Source organism: Pseudopipra pipra, chromosome 9 (assembly GCF_036250125.1).
Source record: "Pseudopipra pipra isolate bDixPip1 chromosome 9, bDixPip1.hap1, whole genome shotgun sequence".
In the NCBI taxonomy this organism is placed as follows: Eukaryota; Metazoa; Chordata; class Aves; order Passeriformes; family Pipridae; genus Pseudopipra; species Pseudopipra pipra.
In genome coordinates this window covers 8,920,825-8,939,374 of record NC_087557.1, presented here as the reverse complement: position 1 = coordinate 8,939,374, position 18,550 = coordinate 8,920,825, and the positions used below count along the sequence as shown (strand labels likewise).

The following is an 18,550-nucleotide window of genomic DNA, read 5'->3' as shown; positions in this document are numbered from 1 at the left end:
GAACGTTTGTCTTTATGATCACATCCACATTGTACATTTCAACTTCAGTATTTTTGGTAAGTTTTCCTCTGAGAAAGTCACACACGATCAGCAAACAGTGCTCCCAGCAGTGATTTTACCATGTGATAGTTTTGCTGATGTCAGGGTATGATGCCTATTTTAACTAAAAGATCAATTTATGTTCCAGCCAGGCAAACTGGGTTTACAGCTCTTACGATTCATTAAAGTCACACATGGTGTACCTGAGTTAATTCCAAGTCTCTTGACTTTCCTGTTACCTCAAACCCGTGTTCCCTTTCCTGCCTTTGTGCATATAAACATTTATGTGGCTTTGTGCATATGGACACCTGATTAGTTTTTCCTTTTCTGACACACGTTCTTCCTTATCTCCTTGCTCCTCTCCACTGTGACCCCCTCAGTGCTCCATTCTGTCATTTTCCTTCCATCATTGAGTGTACTGGGGACATTAATAAACCATCAGAAGGGAAAATATGTGATATTTTTCTCAGTTTTTGTAACTGGAAATTCCACCTGGTTAATCTGATTCTTAGAATCATCCACAAAAAAAAAAAATGAGCTGCTGGCTTTAGTTGTTGCAAATGGCACTGCAAATCCCCACATCCTATTTTAAAGGACTAACACTTGTGCTTGTTGCCAATTAAAATGGAGCCAGGCTGCCTTCGGATGGTGCACTCTTTGCATCTAGAATGATGTGTGGCATGGTGCCACAGTGCATCATCAGCTGAAAACAGGCACTTTAGCTAAGAATAGCCTCTGTGCCATTGAGAAGAACGAGCGGGATGTGGCTGCTAGGAGGTGATGCCTGACTGTGGGCAGTGGGGAGCCTCGGGCTGATTTAGGGGGCTCAGGCTTCCTGAGGGAAAAACGGCCTGTGATTCTTCAGGGAAAGTGGAAGTTTACTTGTTGCTTTGGAGAAAAACAGACTACTTTTGAAAAATATTTGCAGAAGCATGAGTAATTATTAAAAATTAAAAGCGGTGTTACAAAATCCTCCAGTGATACCTGTGTTCAGGTATTTGTTCATTTTTTCAATTCAGAACATAAATAATTAGTATGCTATCCATGACTAAGTATCTCAACAGATTTATCACCCTTACTTATAATAAATCCCACCTCAGCACAGATATTAATGTTTCTTTACCTTTGCCATAGTTAGTGGAGGTCTCTGTGGTATTACAGCGTACTTGTCATTTCAAAGTACTGTGCCTGTACGCATATTTCTGGTTGTCTGTATCTCCAAACAGATTTTGGGGGATTTCCTGCTCTTGCAGACTCTTTATTGTCACAGAAAAGGATTTTTCTCTGTCATTGGGAAGCTACTTATTTTATCTCTGTTTCCCTATCATTTTAACAGGATCTCAGAGTTGATGACATTTTCATGGCATGCAACTGTGGATGTTTCCAATCACTTTATGTTCTTTCAAATGCATCATCTATATCTGCATCTGTTAAAGCAGAGGTGGTCTCTTTCCTAGGAGGGATGAAGCTTTTTTTTATATATAACATTAATAGTTTTTATATTTTACTGAGTCCTGTGTTATAATAATAATGTATATGTGTATATGTATATAAAAAAATATGGCATCTTAGATAATATATATCAGAGCATTATTGTTTAGAAATTGCACTTCTTTTTTATCTCTCCTTTCCTCTTCCTTTCATTAGTCTCAGCTCTTGTGGAGTGTAATGTGAAGTACCTTCCTGTGATTCATCACTTTAGGTCACAGTGTTTAACCGGAAAGGAAGGCGACAGGTTGTGCTTAACTAGAAAGTTTGATTGAGAGATCTTTTGCTTCCCTACTGGATGGAGCCCTAATTATATCTGTGATTTGGTTGTAGAGGAGGATGGGTAAAATGAAATACTGAATCATAAATAACAGCAGACTTGTATTTATTTTGCTTTCTCATACTCTAAATTTGTAAGAAAAAGGAAACAGTACTTCATAGATTTAAAACATTGTATGTATTTTAATTTTCTTGGAACTTTATATGTGTTGATGTATTGAGTAGCCAGTAAATGTGAAATTGTATGTGTGCTGCCATTTATCAAAAGATTGTTTTTCACTTTGAGGACAATTAATAGCAGCAGCCTTGTTAAACTTCCTGCCTTAGTATCAATCAATAAGCACTCATTCCCAAAAGCTGGACTTCTGAAAGGTCTAGCATTATATAAAAAGCTGACATTTCGAAGATTGACTTTCATGCCCAATCAAGAATGTAACCATCTTACATTTAAATCCTTTTGCATTCATGTATTTTGGCATTTTTATGCCAAAGCAGTACATTCTGTGAGGCTACCAGCAAGCAGAAGAGAACAGTTTAAGGACTTACTCTCACTTTATTTGGTTCTTACCTGTATTTGTACCATCAGCTCCTTCTTTTCCTTATTTCAGTGATCAGCAATTGCTGAGCTCTGTGTAGGTTGCAGACCACTTGCACAAGGAGATTTCAAAGTGGAGCAGAAACCAAAGAGGATGTATAATGTGTATACAGAAAGGATATATAACCTCATACCGTCTGGAGTTGTTCCTTTGCTGCACTTTACAGGCTTGGTGGTTCAGCAGTGGCTTCTGAAGAGTGTGAGCTTGTTGTCTTTATGTGTGTTGAACTGTCTTACATTGTGAACAAGATGAGAGATGGAATCTTGTGGTGCAGTGTACCTGAAGATGAGAAAACTTAAAACTAGCAAAAGTTGAATCCCTGTCCATGTTTTGGTATAAAGTAAATACATTAAACAATAGATATGTTATCTAAGCAGAACAAGTTGGAAGAAGCAAAACAATTGAGTAGTTGAAAGAAGTTTTTTCCTTTATTTTATAGAAGAAAACATGACAGCAGTCTATTAAGACTTTATAAAGTTCTGGTGCAGCAAGAAAGGAGTGTTGCCATATCATTTCTTGTGGTAATAAATTTAAATGGTCTGGTTGTTATTAGAATGCTAATCAGGAAGGAAGCAGAAGTCTGTCCTTTTTTCATAAAGAGGTATAAAAAAGGTTACACACTTCAAAATGTAGAAAAGACAGAAATTAAAAGCTTAAATAACTGCAAACAGCAGGGTACGTCAGTAATGGAAGGACTTCTTAAATGACTCTGACAGCTTTTGCAGGTGCACGTACTCTGTCACTTTGCCTAGTGGAACATTGAAAAAGTTTTATGGCTTTCCTTTTGGAATTTATTAAGGGTTTCTTTCTTTCTTTTTCTTTCTTTGCAAAGTAGTCTGGACATACCCCTCCCTCGCAGTCGTTTTTATTACAGCTCCTAGAGGAAAGTCACCTATTCAAAAACATATGTTGCTTGTTGTCTCCGTGGCTAGCTCACAGAGTTGTAAATGCTGGAGAAGGTTGTTATTTACAGCCAAATATTTTCCTTTCCTTCCCCCCATTTTTTTTTTCTTCGTATGTAAATCCCATTTTATTTGATTTAGTTTTTGAAAGTGTCCCTCTGTAATTTTATAATATAGCCCTGAACATCTAAATTGGTAACAAAAATATTTTTTCAAATACAGATTCTGACCATCAGGAACTAGAAGTTCTTGGTTTTGGGGGAGATTTTAGGTTTATCAACATGCTCTGTTACATTCCTTTATATGATATTATTCTTGCTTTCATTAACACTCTTGCATAATACTGTCTGTAAGTGCTCTGAGGGGCCACTGCTATGCCTGTGGTGTTTGCTGAATCTAATGAATTTTATTCAGTTCCTGTTTCTCAGACACAACTTTTTTTCCTTTTTTCTTTTTTTTTCTTTTTTCCCACTTTTTTCTTTTTTTCTTGAAGCTTATATCTATGCTCTTTGAAATATTATTTATTATTTCAACAAATCAGCAAGTGTCATATTGTAGGATTTTATTCCATTGACAGAGTTAATTCATGTACAGATGAAGCGTCGGTTTTCATTTTGTTTTCTGAAACTTCTCAACATTTTTAAAGAACCTTCTTCCCTGCAAAATCTCTCATTTATGTTAGTAGAAGTAAATGTGATGGCATCATCTAATTTTGCTGCAAATTGGAGGGGTTTGCCTTCCAAGAGCTAGTTCCAGGTTAGAGCTTTAATTACAAGTGAACGTCATGTCAGAATTTTCTTGGGGAAGTGGTTAATTTTCAGTGTTATAGAAACAAAGTATTTTAATTGTCCCAGTGAAGATAAATACTTAAAGCAGCAACTTATAAACTGAAAACAGTGACTGTAGTTGTGACAGTGATCAGTAAAATAGCTAATTAGGAGTATCAGTTAAGACAGAATGGTTAACCTCTCTTTAGTTACAAGCTGGAAAACGATAGATTGCAACAGTGATGGGAATGACACAAAGAATTCACAAAACTGTGAAAGAGTTAGAAACAGTTTTTCTCTGCCTTCCATCCTATACCTTTTGCTCAGTGTGAATCTTAGGGCTCTTTCATGGGCTTTAATATGCTAATAATTCTCTCATTTTCTATCAACTATTACTTGGTTTAACACATTAAGAACCATATGTTTCCTCTTTGAGAGTGAAGAACTATGGAAAGTGTTATCAAAACTTGCTACTTTAATTAAATCCTCTCTTGTTGAACAGGAACAAACATCTCAGTCTATAAAGAGTGAACACTGAGACATTCCTGAAAATAATGGGGGGGGGGGGAGTTCCAGTGAGCGTCCTGGTCCATGTAGAAAGCTGACAACATCTGTAATAGGCAATGTCCTGAAATCCTCGCAGTACAAGGTTTTCAAGCTCCTTGTAGTCTGAAATTAAGGCCATATTTCTTCCCCATCAGGGGCTTGTTGCAGGTTTAGGCATTTGGTGAGCTGCATGATGAGATGTGGGCAGTAGCGCTTCTTGTTACTCGCTTGATTTTCCTCAAAGTTAGCTAGCACTGTTTTCCCTTTGCACAAATTCTTTCCATATGTCTTTAAATTATGGGTGGTTATCCATGGTTCAGAACCTCTTCAGTGGATTGATTGCCTGTATAGTTAATCTTTGCAGGTTTTTGATACTAAACAGGTAGAAGAGATGTATAGCCCTTAAGACAGTCATTTGTGAAGCCCAAGTGACTAAAATTCCTGATTTAAATGTTCTGGTCAAGAGAGAGAATTTTTCCCAATTATCGTAGAATTCTTTAAATAAATTCTTTATTTGCTAAATAATAATGGGATATAACAGGCTAGTGAGTAGTCCATAAGGTAGTGTGTGAATTTGCAACACACTAGCTAGTCCATGCAAAGTCTCCATGGGATGCTCTGAGTGTACACTGAGTTAGCTGTAATCTACAGTAAATTATCCTGCACAAAGGCATGTTTAGGGCAAAGTTTTTGAGCTGGCATATTACTTACTCTGCAATCCTGTACAACACCTTAACATAAACCTACCTATGTAAAGAGACTCCTGATTTCTCTTGTATTTGCTTCTTCAAAAATCCATTTTTCTTCATGCTCAGTAGACCACATCAACCAGAGCTTGGCAAATGTTTCTATCAGAAAGTACTAAACCACAGTGCTTTTCGTGATATACTTTCAAGAAAGGGTAGCTAATAGACCTGAATGATGATTTTCCTCCAGTAGCCAGTTTTATGCTAATCAATGCTTTGCATAAATAATAAGGCACGCCAGGCTTTGCATAAATAATGAGGCCCTCCACAGGCCAGGAAGAAAAATAGTTCTCTTTAATTGCTGATGCTTGAGGACTTCACATCCCCTTTAACAATCTTTACAAGACTTGATCAATATGTGGTTTTACTCATCAAGTGCTCAGGAAGTCTTAACAAGTAAAGTGGCAGCTAGTCTCCAAATAAGTCATGCTGAAATAGAAAAAAACCAAACAAAATTATAATGCTAATTTTTTGTCCTCCAGACTCGTTTCAACCAGCATCTCAGTAACCAGGATTTTGCCTTGGATGAAGATGATGATGATGAAATGGAGAGAACGAGCAAGTAAGAAGCCTGTTTAAATGTGTATGTACGTATAGGAGAGAGCGTAACCAGTATTATTCAGCAAAGTCAAGTTCAAGTGACACATTTTGCTCTTATCCAGGCTGCTAGTTTTATTTTTGATCTAGATGATGTCAAGTAGTTTAGGATTTAAATCTGCTTTAAAAACAGGGACAGGTTATTAATGTATTTTCATTATTTTAGTGTCTAGAAGAGCTTGTTGTAATCTGCAGTCTTCATAGACTCCAGATAAAAAGACTACATACACAAAAAACTAGTGAAATAATATTCCTAAACATGGTGGGCAGTAACCTCAGCTAATCTGTTCTTTAAGGCTTGTGTTGTGGTTATGACAATGAGAACTTTTTTGAAGGGTCTGAAAGAAAAATAATGCCTTGTGAGTTTTATAACAAGCTTTTCCTATGTGAGAACTAGAAAAAAATCATAAATTGAAGCTTAGGCTGCACTGAGGCATTTTCTGAGTTCATGAGTTGATTTTGGATAATGAACCAGATAGGTTTGATATAAACCAGAAAGGATGCTGAAAGCAAAATCAAACAACTTGAGCTGTGATGTAGTAGGGAAGAGGGAACTACTGAAGTATTAAAAGGATATAATCAAAACAGTGAGCCATGGGAAATACCCCTTGTAGCAGTATTCTGGATAGACAGAGATAGGAAAAGACTGTGGTAGAATGGGAGTCTGAGGTAATGGTCTTACAATGAGCAAGAGAGAATTTAGGAGACAAAAGCACCAATTCTCAGTGCAGATAGGCAGGACTCCAGTAAGTCTGGTCTTGTGTATAGAAGAAGGGTTTCAGTATGAGAGTCTTTCCACTAGAACAAAGTGTGTGGTTACGCCAGGAGACAGCTAATGGTGAGTGCATCTCCATTGATACCATACAGCTATGTTTAGCAAAATCCTTGAGTAGGAAGAAATTCCAGGTTATTGTTCCCTTTCAAAAGTCTTGAAATGCATTCTCCTTTCAGATGTGGCCATAATAAAATTACTTTTAGGTTCCTATCTGATGAAAAAGTTTTTGTTTTCAGGTTATCATCAGAAGACAGCGAAGAAGCTTCTGCTTACTTTTATGATAGTGATGGTTCTGGTGAAACAGGAATAATTCCTCAGCATCAAGGAGAAATGGACTTGCTTGGGGAGATCCTGGACACACTGAGCACACACAGTTCAGATCAAGGAAAACTCTCAGGAGCAAAGAGCCTGGATTTCTTTAGGTCAATGGATGACATTGATTACAAGGCTGCGGTTAGTCTTCTGCTTTCGTTTGAAAAATAACCCAAGTCCATTTATAGTGGAATACTGCACTTGTGGAATCAACAACATGCAGATCAGGCACAGCAGCATAGTCCTTAGAATTGCTAGTGTGTCTTAGGGCTATGTAACAGTACACTCCTGCTGGTCACTGCATGATGGTTTTTCACCAGCCAAGAAATTGGTTACACCTTTGTCCAGTTTACTAGGTCATCTTGGAATGATGTACCAGTGAATTGTATAATAATTTACTTAAATAGTTTAGTATTACATTTACCTGTTCAATCTGATATGCCTGGAGAAGGATTTAGTCTTCTTTTTGTGCAGTTTAGAAGCTATTTCCATTTTCACTTCACAGCCTTTAACTAGGTGTAGTGATATGGTGATGTTTCCATCTTGATTTAAGTCATGGGATCTATCTGGCAATTGCACCCAAACCACTGCTAGAATAGCACTGCAGAGCTTTCTAAGAGGACTCCTTGTTGCTTTTTTGGGTAGGGTTGCATAGGTCCTTTAGTGTAAACAAACTGCTTGCCTACAATTTTAAAACCCTCACCAAGTCACTGCTGTGATATTAGCCAAAACAATATTAGTGTTTTTGAATTCCAGTGCATATCAGCTGTCTAACATTTACTTTTGCTGAAAGGGATCCTATAGTAGAGGATTTGTTACTGGAGCAGCAAATACTGATGCAAATGCTTATAAAGCTTGTAAGATGTTATATTATGAGTGTCACACAGGGGTTAGGTTAATAAAATGCCCATTTTTGTTTGGCAAAAAAACTTTAATATTGAAAGTTGGTATAATTAATTACTGAAGCAAAGAGGAAATGCCATCTGGTTTTAGTTTTAGTCCCCCACCCTCTAATATTATGGGTACAAACCAGAAAAGTATGTCTTCACTGTCAAAACTTCTTGTGCCAAGACGAAATAGAAAGGGAGACAGAAATCCTTCCTCTGTACCAAAGGTGATCATTAGGATAAGAGACAATGTTCTGGTGAGGAAGTGTAAAAACACTTGTTCTCACATTGTGTCTGGGATTGTTGTTTTGTGACACTGAACCCCAAAGGAGATCCATGGTTTAGGAACACATAATATCCCTTACAGTACTTTTGTTTCAGAAACACCAGTGTAGAGATTTTTTTTGTCTCTACATTAACTATAAAAATGTTTTTTCTTTCAGAACAAGTCAAATGCACCTAGTGAGAGCAACCTTACCCTGCTCTGCAGCAGTGCTAATGATCAAGCAGAGTGGAACCTTGGCCAGGATGACAGTGTCCTCCATGGGAAGCAGCTCCCTCCATCACCAAGGAAGCAAGTTTCTTCTGGTGGCCTGAGAGAATCTCTGACAAGGCTGGAAGAAGAAAAGAGTGACAAAACCCTTATTACTGACAGGATGGACACTGCTAGTATGACATCCCCATCTCCAGTACGACCAAGTGCTCAGTTTACTTCCCTAGAAGGTTTCAAAGCAGGCTATTCTTCCTGTAAGCATGCAAAGCAGAATGAAACACTAAGCAATACCTCAGAAGATCAGCTCCCAGGAAGTCTTGCTCAACATCCATCCATTCTGGTCCCTTGGGAGAAAGATGGGAAGGAAGGAGATGAAAGTCCAGAAGAGGGTGGTCTTCTTCAAGAAGTGGTGTCATTATGTAAACTGAGTTCTGCTTTTCACTATGGTTTAAATATTTCAAAGGATAGCTTATCCAGCAGTAGCAGTGGAAATAAAACGTAAGAAAAGTATGAGAAGAGAAACTTGACTCCCATTAGAAGTTAAAGGGAGACTACTCAGGACTCCATATAACTCCATATAACATGATAACCAAAAGATGAAAAAGGAATAAGAGATCTAAGTTATGAAAATAATTCTCTTCAGTTGAGTATGCATTTTCTGCCATTGGGACATCTGCTTCTACGTTTACTCAGTTCATTTGTTGGCTGTAGTTAGGTCCAAAAAATGAAACTAAATATATGAATGCACTCTTAAATCAGGTACTAGTTAGTCTCTGTGTTAAAAATACAGCAAGTGTATGGTGCTTCCTAGCATTTGCTTCCTCTAAGCAGCAGTAAAAGTGTCGCCTAACAGGTAACCAGGTTTTGAAGGTACTCTGTTAATCCCGGTAAGCATGAAATGAACCAAGCCATCTGATTTGTCTGAAATGTACAAATGTTAATATTTGTAATGAATAATAATTGCCTTAATCTTTTGAGAAGAGGTTTAACTATCTTAGAAGATGAATGCAAATCTACAAAACAGCAATAATGATTTTCCATGGCAGGAATTTGCTTCAGCAAAGGTGGGGGGGAAGGAGACTTTTTTTAGAATAAGGAATTTCTGGTGAATATAACTTGGAACTTACTCCAAACTAAAACTGTGGCTCTGTCTTCCAGACTTCAAAAAGGTAGCGCATGGTTTTCTCTCTTCTATAAAGTACATGAAGCGCTGAATTATAATGTGACATTTATCAACTTCTGTTTACAACTAAGACACTTTAAAGACATATTATCTGGTTTCCCTAGGTAGACTATTTCACCTAAAAATTTCAGAAAGGAAAGTGTAAGTGGAACTGATAGATTTCTATTATATTTTATTTTCTACAGTTTAATAGTTGGAAAACTGATTTGTGCCTAATTTGTAACACTAGAAAACTAAAATTACAGATTCAGTTTGATTCTGCATATATCCAACTCTCATTTTAGCCAAGTTGAACAACCAAAAATCTCTTTCTAAATTAAGTGAAGGCGAATAAATGGACTTGATGTATATTGTATTTAGAACAAGAATTTTTGCTTCTTCTGGCAGTGTTCCTGGGGAATATTTGGATACTAAAAGTGAAAATTTTTGATTTTGTATGGAGCAGCTCTTTTATTTTTTTTATTTTTTTTTATTTTTTTTTTTTTTAGTTTTATTTCTCTTTTTTTTTTCCACCTCACCATACATACCTTGGCCTCCACACTGGCTCAGGATAGAGAAGCCATTAGATCAGCTTCAGCAGATTGGAATTGTCAGCCTTGAAGGATATTTGTGGTGCAGTTGTTAGAAGTAGCACACGGGTATAAAATGAACTCTGCCTGAGAAGAATGTTCTCCTGCTCTTCTAAGTTAAGTTAGAAACCTTTTTTCTTTTGTTCCATCTTTGACATGAGCGACTTGTCTTAATCTCAGCGTAGGCCTGAGTGAGCGTGTTCATGGGGTCAGTATTTGAATCAGATTGTGCTTTAGTACCTTCACAGTATTTTGTAGCAAAGTTTAATATCAGTTGCCTCATTGAGATTTATTAATTAATTTTCCTTCAAGCTAGCACAAATGGAAAGGGTTTTTTTGGCTGCTTTATTACAAGGCAGCTGACCTGAGGGAATTGCTGCGCGTTGTTACAGAGTCAGCGTTTGAAACTCCACCCAAGACGCAGTAGAGTGAGACCTGGGAGTTGTTAGTGCATAAGTTTCAGATTGTTCCAGAAAGAGAAGGTCTGGGCCAGTACTTACACTGAGGATGAGCCTCCAGAATTAATTTTTTTAATCAGTGCAACAAAGCTAAAAGGTTGTAAAAGTGCAAATCTTACAGAAATACCTGTTTCTGTTTAGAACATGAACATTCCAGAGAGCATTTGCAATCTACATTGCTGGAGAATCTCAGTGTTCCAGAGTTAGAAGTTGTACATCCAGAGGTCTGTACTCCAAAGTATTTGTTTATACTTTGGTTTCCTCTTATGTATCAACATAGTATGTTGTGTATTTTTTTAATATCAACAAATGTTATTTGGCAAAATATTTTGCACTATTAAAAATTGAAAGTATCATAAAAAATAATTAAAATCTTCAAGCTTTCCAGGTGGGTCAGACCAGGTGTCTCCAGTGCTGTTCAGATGACAGAGCTGCAGAGCATCCTTGTTTAGAGCTGTTATTAATGACTTGGTAGAAGGCATTCTTCTCCTTTACTGGTACTAAATATTGCCCAAATATAGTGCTGCAGTTGGGTCTAAGAGGAGACAGGCAACACAAAGATTTTTGTTCTTGTAATACTTCTCACTCGTTCTCATTCATGTCTTTGGTGTTTTGTAGATGAGAATTTCAAGATTTACCTTTTGTTCTCCTTTGCATCTGATACAATGTTTCTGTCCCTGTTTCCATCTAAGTTGTTTTATTTTCTTCATTTATTAAAGATAATAAACAGTATTAATCTCTTTAGGATAAAATAGAGAAAAAAATCAGAAGTTATGGCCATCATTACTTTCAAAACCATCAAACACCTAAGTCCAGGAATACTGCCAGAAAGTGGTTTTAAAAAATGACACTCTGGTAGAGGCATAAATCTTACTGGCTTTCCATAGGGTTAGGCACTGAACAAACAATCACATAGATTGTCCTATTCTCAGATTTGTGGAATAAATATGGAAGCTGTGTGAGGCTGCCAATACTCTTACAGTTGTTATAAAGATGATAAAATTGAAAGTTTGATAGTAGAATCTTTCAAAATTAGGGCATTGTAGCAGTAATTCACTGTTACATTGAGTGAAAATGCAGGCTGAAAAGAGGTAAACGGATGAAACAAAAGATGGAAGGTAAAATTCAACTTAGAATTATTTTTATTTCAGTCAAAATGGTTCTGTGCTTATGCTACATTGTTTCCTTACTATTTACAAAACCCATAGTGTGTTTACAATTGTTAAATAGTATGTCTTTTTTGGTTTTGAACCTTGTTATGGGTTCAGAAATAACTTAGTTTTATATGTATGTTGATTTTAACTGTAGGTACATTTTTTACTCTGTAATATACAGAATCTTTTCCACTTACTATCAGTGATCTTTTAAAAAGGCTAATATTTGTGCCTTATTTAAATAGAATTACCAGTTACCAAATACATAAGAGTCCAAACTGATATTTCTGGTTCAACATTCTTGTTCTCTGTCCTTGTGATAATATAAAACTGTTTATTGGCTACATATACTGTATTTTTATTACCGCATTGGGTTCTATATTAAGATAAATTGTCCAGGTCCAATACTTTTGGCAAGTTTTATACTTGTATGCTTTTTATTTTTGGAAATCCTTCTAGTGTCTTTGAAAATCATCAACATTCATCACCAGCTGCTGGTGAGAACTGAATTCTGCTCAGTCAGAGCTCCTGTGGTCTTCTTCAGAGGCATCTCTTTTCTTCAGGATCTCAAAAATCTTCCCATTCCTCCTGTTTCAGGGAGATACCAGGTCATTTGATAAGCTGTTACTTACACATAGGAACAAATTTCTGATGTAGAAAGTCAAACTAGGACTTGAAATGAATATTTTTGTTTTGCATAGATGTCTGCCTAAAATGAGCCGTATCACTCATCTGGTTTGGGAGAAAAAAGTAAGGGCAGTAGAAGAAGAAAGGGATTCCTGGGTTGTTCCAGTGGGGTGTGGTGAAGAAAAGCCTTGGGAGTCCACAGGAGGGATAGTAACTTTGAAGAAATCCAGATTTCAGTTCTAGCTCAGTTAGTGTGATTCCAGCCCAGACATATAGGCAAAAGTAATATTGCCTATGGAATTAATCCCCTGTGGGATTTGCAGGAGGATGGATAATGTGTTGTCACAGTCAAAGCCTTCCCATTCATGTGAATAGAGAGATGTGACGTGGAACACAGTGCAGATATTCAGGGAAGGACAGCACTGTGGATGCAGAGGTGATCCCTACCCACCCTCTATGCATGCAGAGGGCAGTCTGTGTAGAATAGGCAGTGGTTTGCTCTTCCATCTCACATATTTGAGCATCATGTAGTTCTGAAAAATAGACTTGTTCTGAAGAAAAAATGTAGTTGTAGGAGTTGTCATAGAACTTGTTGACTGAAGCCTTCACTGTCATTTAGCATTTCAGTGGTGCTGCTGCTGTTGGGGTGGGATCATCAGGAACTCTCAGCACTGGCTGAAGTCCCCTCTCAGGCATTGTAACACAGACTTCAGGCAGAGTTTTAGATAAATGCTGGGTGCTTCTGAAAATCCCACCCAATCTATTAGAAGAGTGTTTTAGACCTCAAAAATCTGTTTTAGATGTCTTTTGAGGTTTTAGGATGAGCTAGTTTACAACCTTGTGTTCTTGTAACCAATGTAAAGTCTAGGCAGAAGAACAGTTAAGCCAGGTTTTTAAAACAGCTTCTGTTTATCCACCTACAGTCAATCATATTCAGTCCTACAGAACAATCTTTTGTTGGTGCAGCTGTCTAATGGAATTGCTAGGAGCATCTAAAGTTTTCTCTATGCATGTAAAGTAATTAAAGAAATATTTCATGCAATAATCCAAGTGCCAGCATGAGGCCCTTTTGCAAATACCCCCCTGTGTAATACTGACTGTACCCTGTCCTGCAGAAAGGAGCCCCTAACCATGGACCTCCCTGACTCTGCAGGGAGAAGTCAAGGGTGGTCTTTATTTCTCCCTTGTCAGCACCCTCACACCAGGTGCTGTGAGACTCCAGCCGGTGTGTTCCCAACAGCCTGAAATTTCGAGCTAAACAAGCGTGGCTAAAAAAATAATGCCTGAGGCAAGCAGCTTCCTTATTGCAAAGCTCAGGATGGTGAGGGCTGTCTGTTCCCATGGTATTGCAGTAAATCTTTGGAGAATGAATGTAGAAATAAATGCACCAGCAAAACCAGTATGAATGGTGATGTGACTTGTCTTCATAACTTCTTTGCTGCTATTAGGTGTGTATGTTGTAGCCAATTGCTGTTTACTTGTTAGCAGAGCCTGAGCTGACTAGAACATGTCCTCATCTTCACCCCAAGAGTGTGGACCACAGCTGGCCTAGAATCCATGTTCTTCAGGGTGTTGAAAATAAAGGAATGGAAAGGGATGATTTGGTTTGTTTGTGCAAAACCTTCCTTGATTTGCTTTGTAATACCTGTTTCACAGTTTTAGCGAGTGGCCAGTTGAAAGTACTTGACAGGTCTTTCTGAAAGCTTCTAAGTAGAATTGCCTGATGAATCCAAAGCCACCTCAGTCTAGAGGGCCATCCACCATCCATGAGGTTGGCAGGGCCGTTGCCATTTTCTGCTGGGTTGGAGTATGAAGCAGGTAACACAGTTGGAAGTTACTCCAAGGTTTACTGTAGTAAAGGGTACTCAAATAAAATTGTACTATTACTTAGGTCAATACTAACAACACTTGTATTTAGAATCCAATAACAGTATTAGCATTTGAAGAATAAGTTGAGTTCAAGTATGTTGACATTTATTATGATTCTATGTGAATTAACTTTCTGTTAAAAATAAGGGAGCTACTTGGTTGTGCGGGGGGAGGGGAGGAATGTGTTGACTTTCAAATCTTCAGTGACTTTTGTGCAATATTTCTCCTTATTTCAAAGTGATTTAATAGTGCACATCTGCTTTTAAGCAGATCCTTGAAATGGTATTTTTCAGAAATGTGTAAAATTACATGTAGCTTTGAAAAATGGTTGTATGATAAGAACATGAAGAAGTATATTCTAATAAGGCAAATGTATATTTCCAATGACTGGGAGTGATTATGGATGTCACATTCTGTAGAAATAATAAGACCTAAGCCAATGTTCACATACCATTAGTTCCAGGCAATTCTTAAAACTATAACCTGGTTAAATTGAAATGGGGTTAAATATCAGAATTTATGATGTTTAGTTTATCATTTGATCACTTGTTTATCACAGATAAAAAGTTGAGGAGTTAAGCATTGCTTTCCAGGACCAGCAATGAGGTGAGACTTCATGCTGATGACCACAAGAATTTGGTTTGTGACATCCCTAATTATCATAAGTCATTACTTAAAATATTTACTAATGTTGCCAGTATCCTTTTAATTTTTTGTAAATTAATTTCTTTGTATATTGATGTACATTTTCTTTTAGCCTTTGGTTTTCCCTTAAGAACTTCTTTAAATTAATATACTTGAATGAGGCAATAAAGCACTGTGGAAGAACTTAGTCTTGGTGCAGCTTGCACACAAGCACATCACGTCTGTTACTTCATGATTTTTGAGGAGGAAGAGCAATTTAAAATGCTTACATGTTTGGCAAACTGACAGTTTGTGTTAGTTACTTCTAAATCTATGTCAGATATGATGAGAAATGCCTCAACATGGAACAAAGCAACATTATATATCCTGATAAGGTTTTCTTTTTCAGAACATTTATTTGGTGACCTTTGAAAACCGTTCCTGACAATGCCCCTGTTGTGAGTCTTTAATACTTGTAGGAGAGGCATAAAGTACAGGACACATTGAAATTTTATTGACAGTTTTAATTTAGAGATTAAAAAAAACCCCACACACCAAACAACCAGCATTGTCCTAATAGTTTTAAAAATTTAGTTAGTTACTGACCTGTTTTACAAAATTAGAGCCAAATCTAAGAATTTACTCCATGCTTTTGCACCTTCTGGACTACTGTTCAAAGTCATCTCGAGAACTGTATTTCAGACCTTGACTACTGTTAGTAGTGCACTGTCTAGATGTAGTAAATGAGCTGTGATGTGTGGTGTGGTTTGTTTTTTCTTTTTCCTTCCAAAGTTTGTGATGTCAGTAGAAGTTTTTGGTGAACTACACATTACCATAAAGTGCCCAACACTGTACTATAAAATAAAATTTAACAATATCAAAATTCCTTGGGTGATGCAGGTTCTTGTTTGATGGGTTTTCATGCTTATCAGGCATAAAGGTTAAAATGATACTGTATTATGTTGGAGGTTTTTCTCTGTTGAATGATTATTTCAGTTTCTCACATATAGAGAAAGCAGAATGTGTTTTCTCGATTGCAATTGATTAATTAATTAGTGCAAAAGTTAAATGTTGATGTCCACTGAAATTCCAATGGTATTTTGCATCTTTTAAAATCCTTAGCTAAACCTTAGCTTTTTGTTTAACAACTTTTCTTGTTCTCTAGATCTTTACGTTATTGCCAAAAATGTAGGTATATTATTTTGTTTAATAGATTAATAAATTGACATATTAAGGAGAAATTACATGCAGACCTGCTTTTATCCCCCTCCTTCCTCCCGGTGGAGAGAGGCTGATGGAGAAAGCACCTCTTGGCTTTGTGGAGAACAGGAATACAATGGGGATAGATTTTATTTGTAACTTAGGTGGGCTAAATAACACGGAAGTGGTGGGTTGACCCTGGCTGGTCTCTGCTGCTCCTTCCACCTCAGTGGGAGGACTCCTCACACTCTTGCCCTGCTCCAGCATGGGGTTCTCTGTGGGCTGCAGTTGGATCTCTGTTTCCCCATGGACCCCCATGGGCTGTAGGGGCACGGCTGCCTCACCATGGTCTGCACCACAGGCTGCAGAGCAATCTGTGCCCTGGTGCCTGGAGCACCTCCTGCCCCTCCTTCCTTATAGACTTTGTTGTCTGCAGGGATGTTCCTCACACAGTCTCACTCCTTTGTCTTGGTTGCAATTGCACAGGGATTTTTCCCCTCTAAACTAGGTTATCCCAGAGGTGCTATGGCTGTCACTGCTGGGCTTGGCCTTGGCCAGCAGTGGATCTGTCTTGGAGCTGAATGGCATTGGCTCCGTCACATATGGAGGAAGCTTCTGGCAGCTTCTCACAGGAGCCACCCCTGTGGCCCCTCTGGGACCAAAACCTTGCCCCGAAAATGCACTGCAATGCAACACAATAACACATCACGAATATGTTATCAGATGTGGCTTAGCTTTTTAATGTGGTTGCTTCACTGATTTATTTTATGTGAGTGTATGACTGTAATTCAGCTAGAATTTTCCCTTAAATGTCTATGCAGTATAATCTGATCTGTTATTCGCTCTTCTAAATTAAAAGCTTTTTGATATCTTATGCAGACAAACCATAGAGACTGTGGTTTCAATATTTTTGTAGTCAGTCCACAACTGATGAAAAAATTACAAATTATCTTGATACAAAACAGTGTGGGTGTGATTTTAACAGTTGCCATTAGACTTGTGCTAGCTTACTGCAGCCAGTAGAGTGATACCAGCTGAAATGATCTTGCAGTCATTTCTTTGTTTTTCCAGTAGATATGTCCACATTTATTCAGCTATTGAAATGATAACTGTGGAAGTGAACTTTTTTGTCATATGTCCAGATTATGAGTCAGTGGAGGACATTATAAAAGCAATTTTTCAGAAGGAGCGACAAAGTATGAAGATGAAGTCTTTCAGGTAAAGTTTACCTACTTTCCTTAGTTTTTTTATCTCAGGGCACTGAGAGTGGTTGCAGCTTGCCTTCTGTGGATGTTTCAGTTCAGTAAGTTCTTTCAAATCTGGAATGAGAAAGGATTGAAGAAGAGGAGGTAATAAAAAAAGATAGGCTAAGTTAAGTTGGCAAACTTTACACAGGTGATGCAGCAGCACTCTGTTCCTGCTGACACAGCAATACCAAGTGTTTGTGAAAAACTATTTCAGAGGAGTTTGGTGTACCAGCCACGTGGTAGCGCCCTGTGTATGAAAGCTGGCTGATGTATTAAGAGTTCCATTGTTCCCCTCATTTGGGGGAAAAATGCAGCTCAAAGCAGTGTCTTACTGGGGACTTGTTTGGGGGGAGAAATCAGAAACACTCCTATTCATTAGTAACTTCTTGGTTGGTTGTGCTTCAACAGTGAGATGAGAATTGCTTTTGCCATACACTTTCACGCAGTGCAGCTGCAGCTGAACCTGAATGATGGACAAAACATTTAATTTTCTTTCCAGAACTCATTGTGTCTTAACCTCATGTTCACAAAATGAAAAGTAACTTTATCAAATTCATGGGTTTAGATTTTTATTTGATGTGACAAGCAATAACAACAACAAAAAAAATCTGAGCAATGCCTGGAGTGTTGTTGTGTGTTTGCTGGTATTCAGATAAAGCAGAGTCGAGCCAGTCTGCAGATTTTCATCAGTCAGAAAAAAATGCTAACAGCTTCTTGCACTTCAAAAGCCCAGAGGCTGTCAATCCTGTTAGAAATTCTGTGTGAAACATAAACAAGTACTAGTTCTAAAAGCAAAGTTTGGGAAGCACATTTAGAATATGCTATGGGCTGTATATCATTTCCTTCCTTTGGCTGCCTGTTTCACACTCCTCCTGAAAGTCAAAGGACTGGGCTCCTGATGGTGTACTGCTCCACTTGTTTTTTATTTTTGGGTCCACTGAAACTTGGGGAACAAAACAGCAACAAAACCCAACATACAATACTGAAAAAGAAAGGTGGCCTACAATGAATCTATTAAACTTGGTTTCAAGCCTTTTCCTTTTAGGTCTGTGACCCGGTTTTAATTGTTAAGTCCTGCAAAATACTCAGTTTCGTGAATGAGACACAGTAAAGGTGTACTCTGCCATGTAGAGTTTACACAATGCTTATTTACCTACACAAGTTTGTTTTTCAAGTATATATAACTCTATGA

The 18,550-nt window shown here is 37.6% G+C and overlaps 2 protein-coding genes across 3 annotated transcripts in view; one reads left to right on the top strand and one right to left on the bottom strand.

Annotated features, from left to right (window-relative positions):
- Positions 1–15,794, top strand: part of DENND1B (DENN domain containing 1B) — a 159,511-nt gene extending 143,717 nt beyond the window's left edge. For both annotated transcript variants that reach the window (XM_064664456.1, XM_064664457.1), the window contains 3 exons: positions 5,846–5,925; positions 6,972–7,188; positions 8,378–15,794. In XM_064664456.1, coding sequence (XP_064520526.1) covers positions 5,846–5,925; positions 6,972–7,188; positions 8,378–8,929 — 849 coding nt within the window. In that variant the 3' untranslated portion in view covers positions 8,930–15,794. The remainder of the gene's footprint in view (positions 1–5,845; positions 5,926–6,971; positions 7,189–8,377) is intronic.
- Positions 15,325–18,550, bottom strand: part of CRB1 (crumbs cell polarity complex component 1) — a 115,446-nt gene continuing 112,220 nt past the window's right edge. Inside the window, exon 12 of the mRNA XM_064664450.1 lies at positions 15,325–17,430. Coding sequence (XP_064520520.1) covers positions 17,425–17,430 — 6 coding nt within the window. The 3' untranslated portion in view covers positions 15,325–17,424. The remainder of the gene's footprint in view (positions 17,431–18,550) is intronic.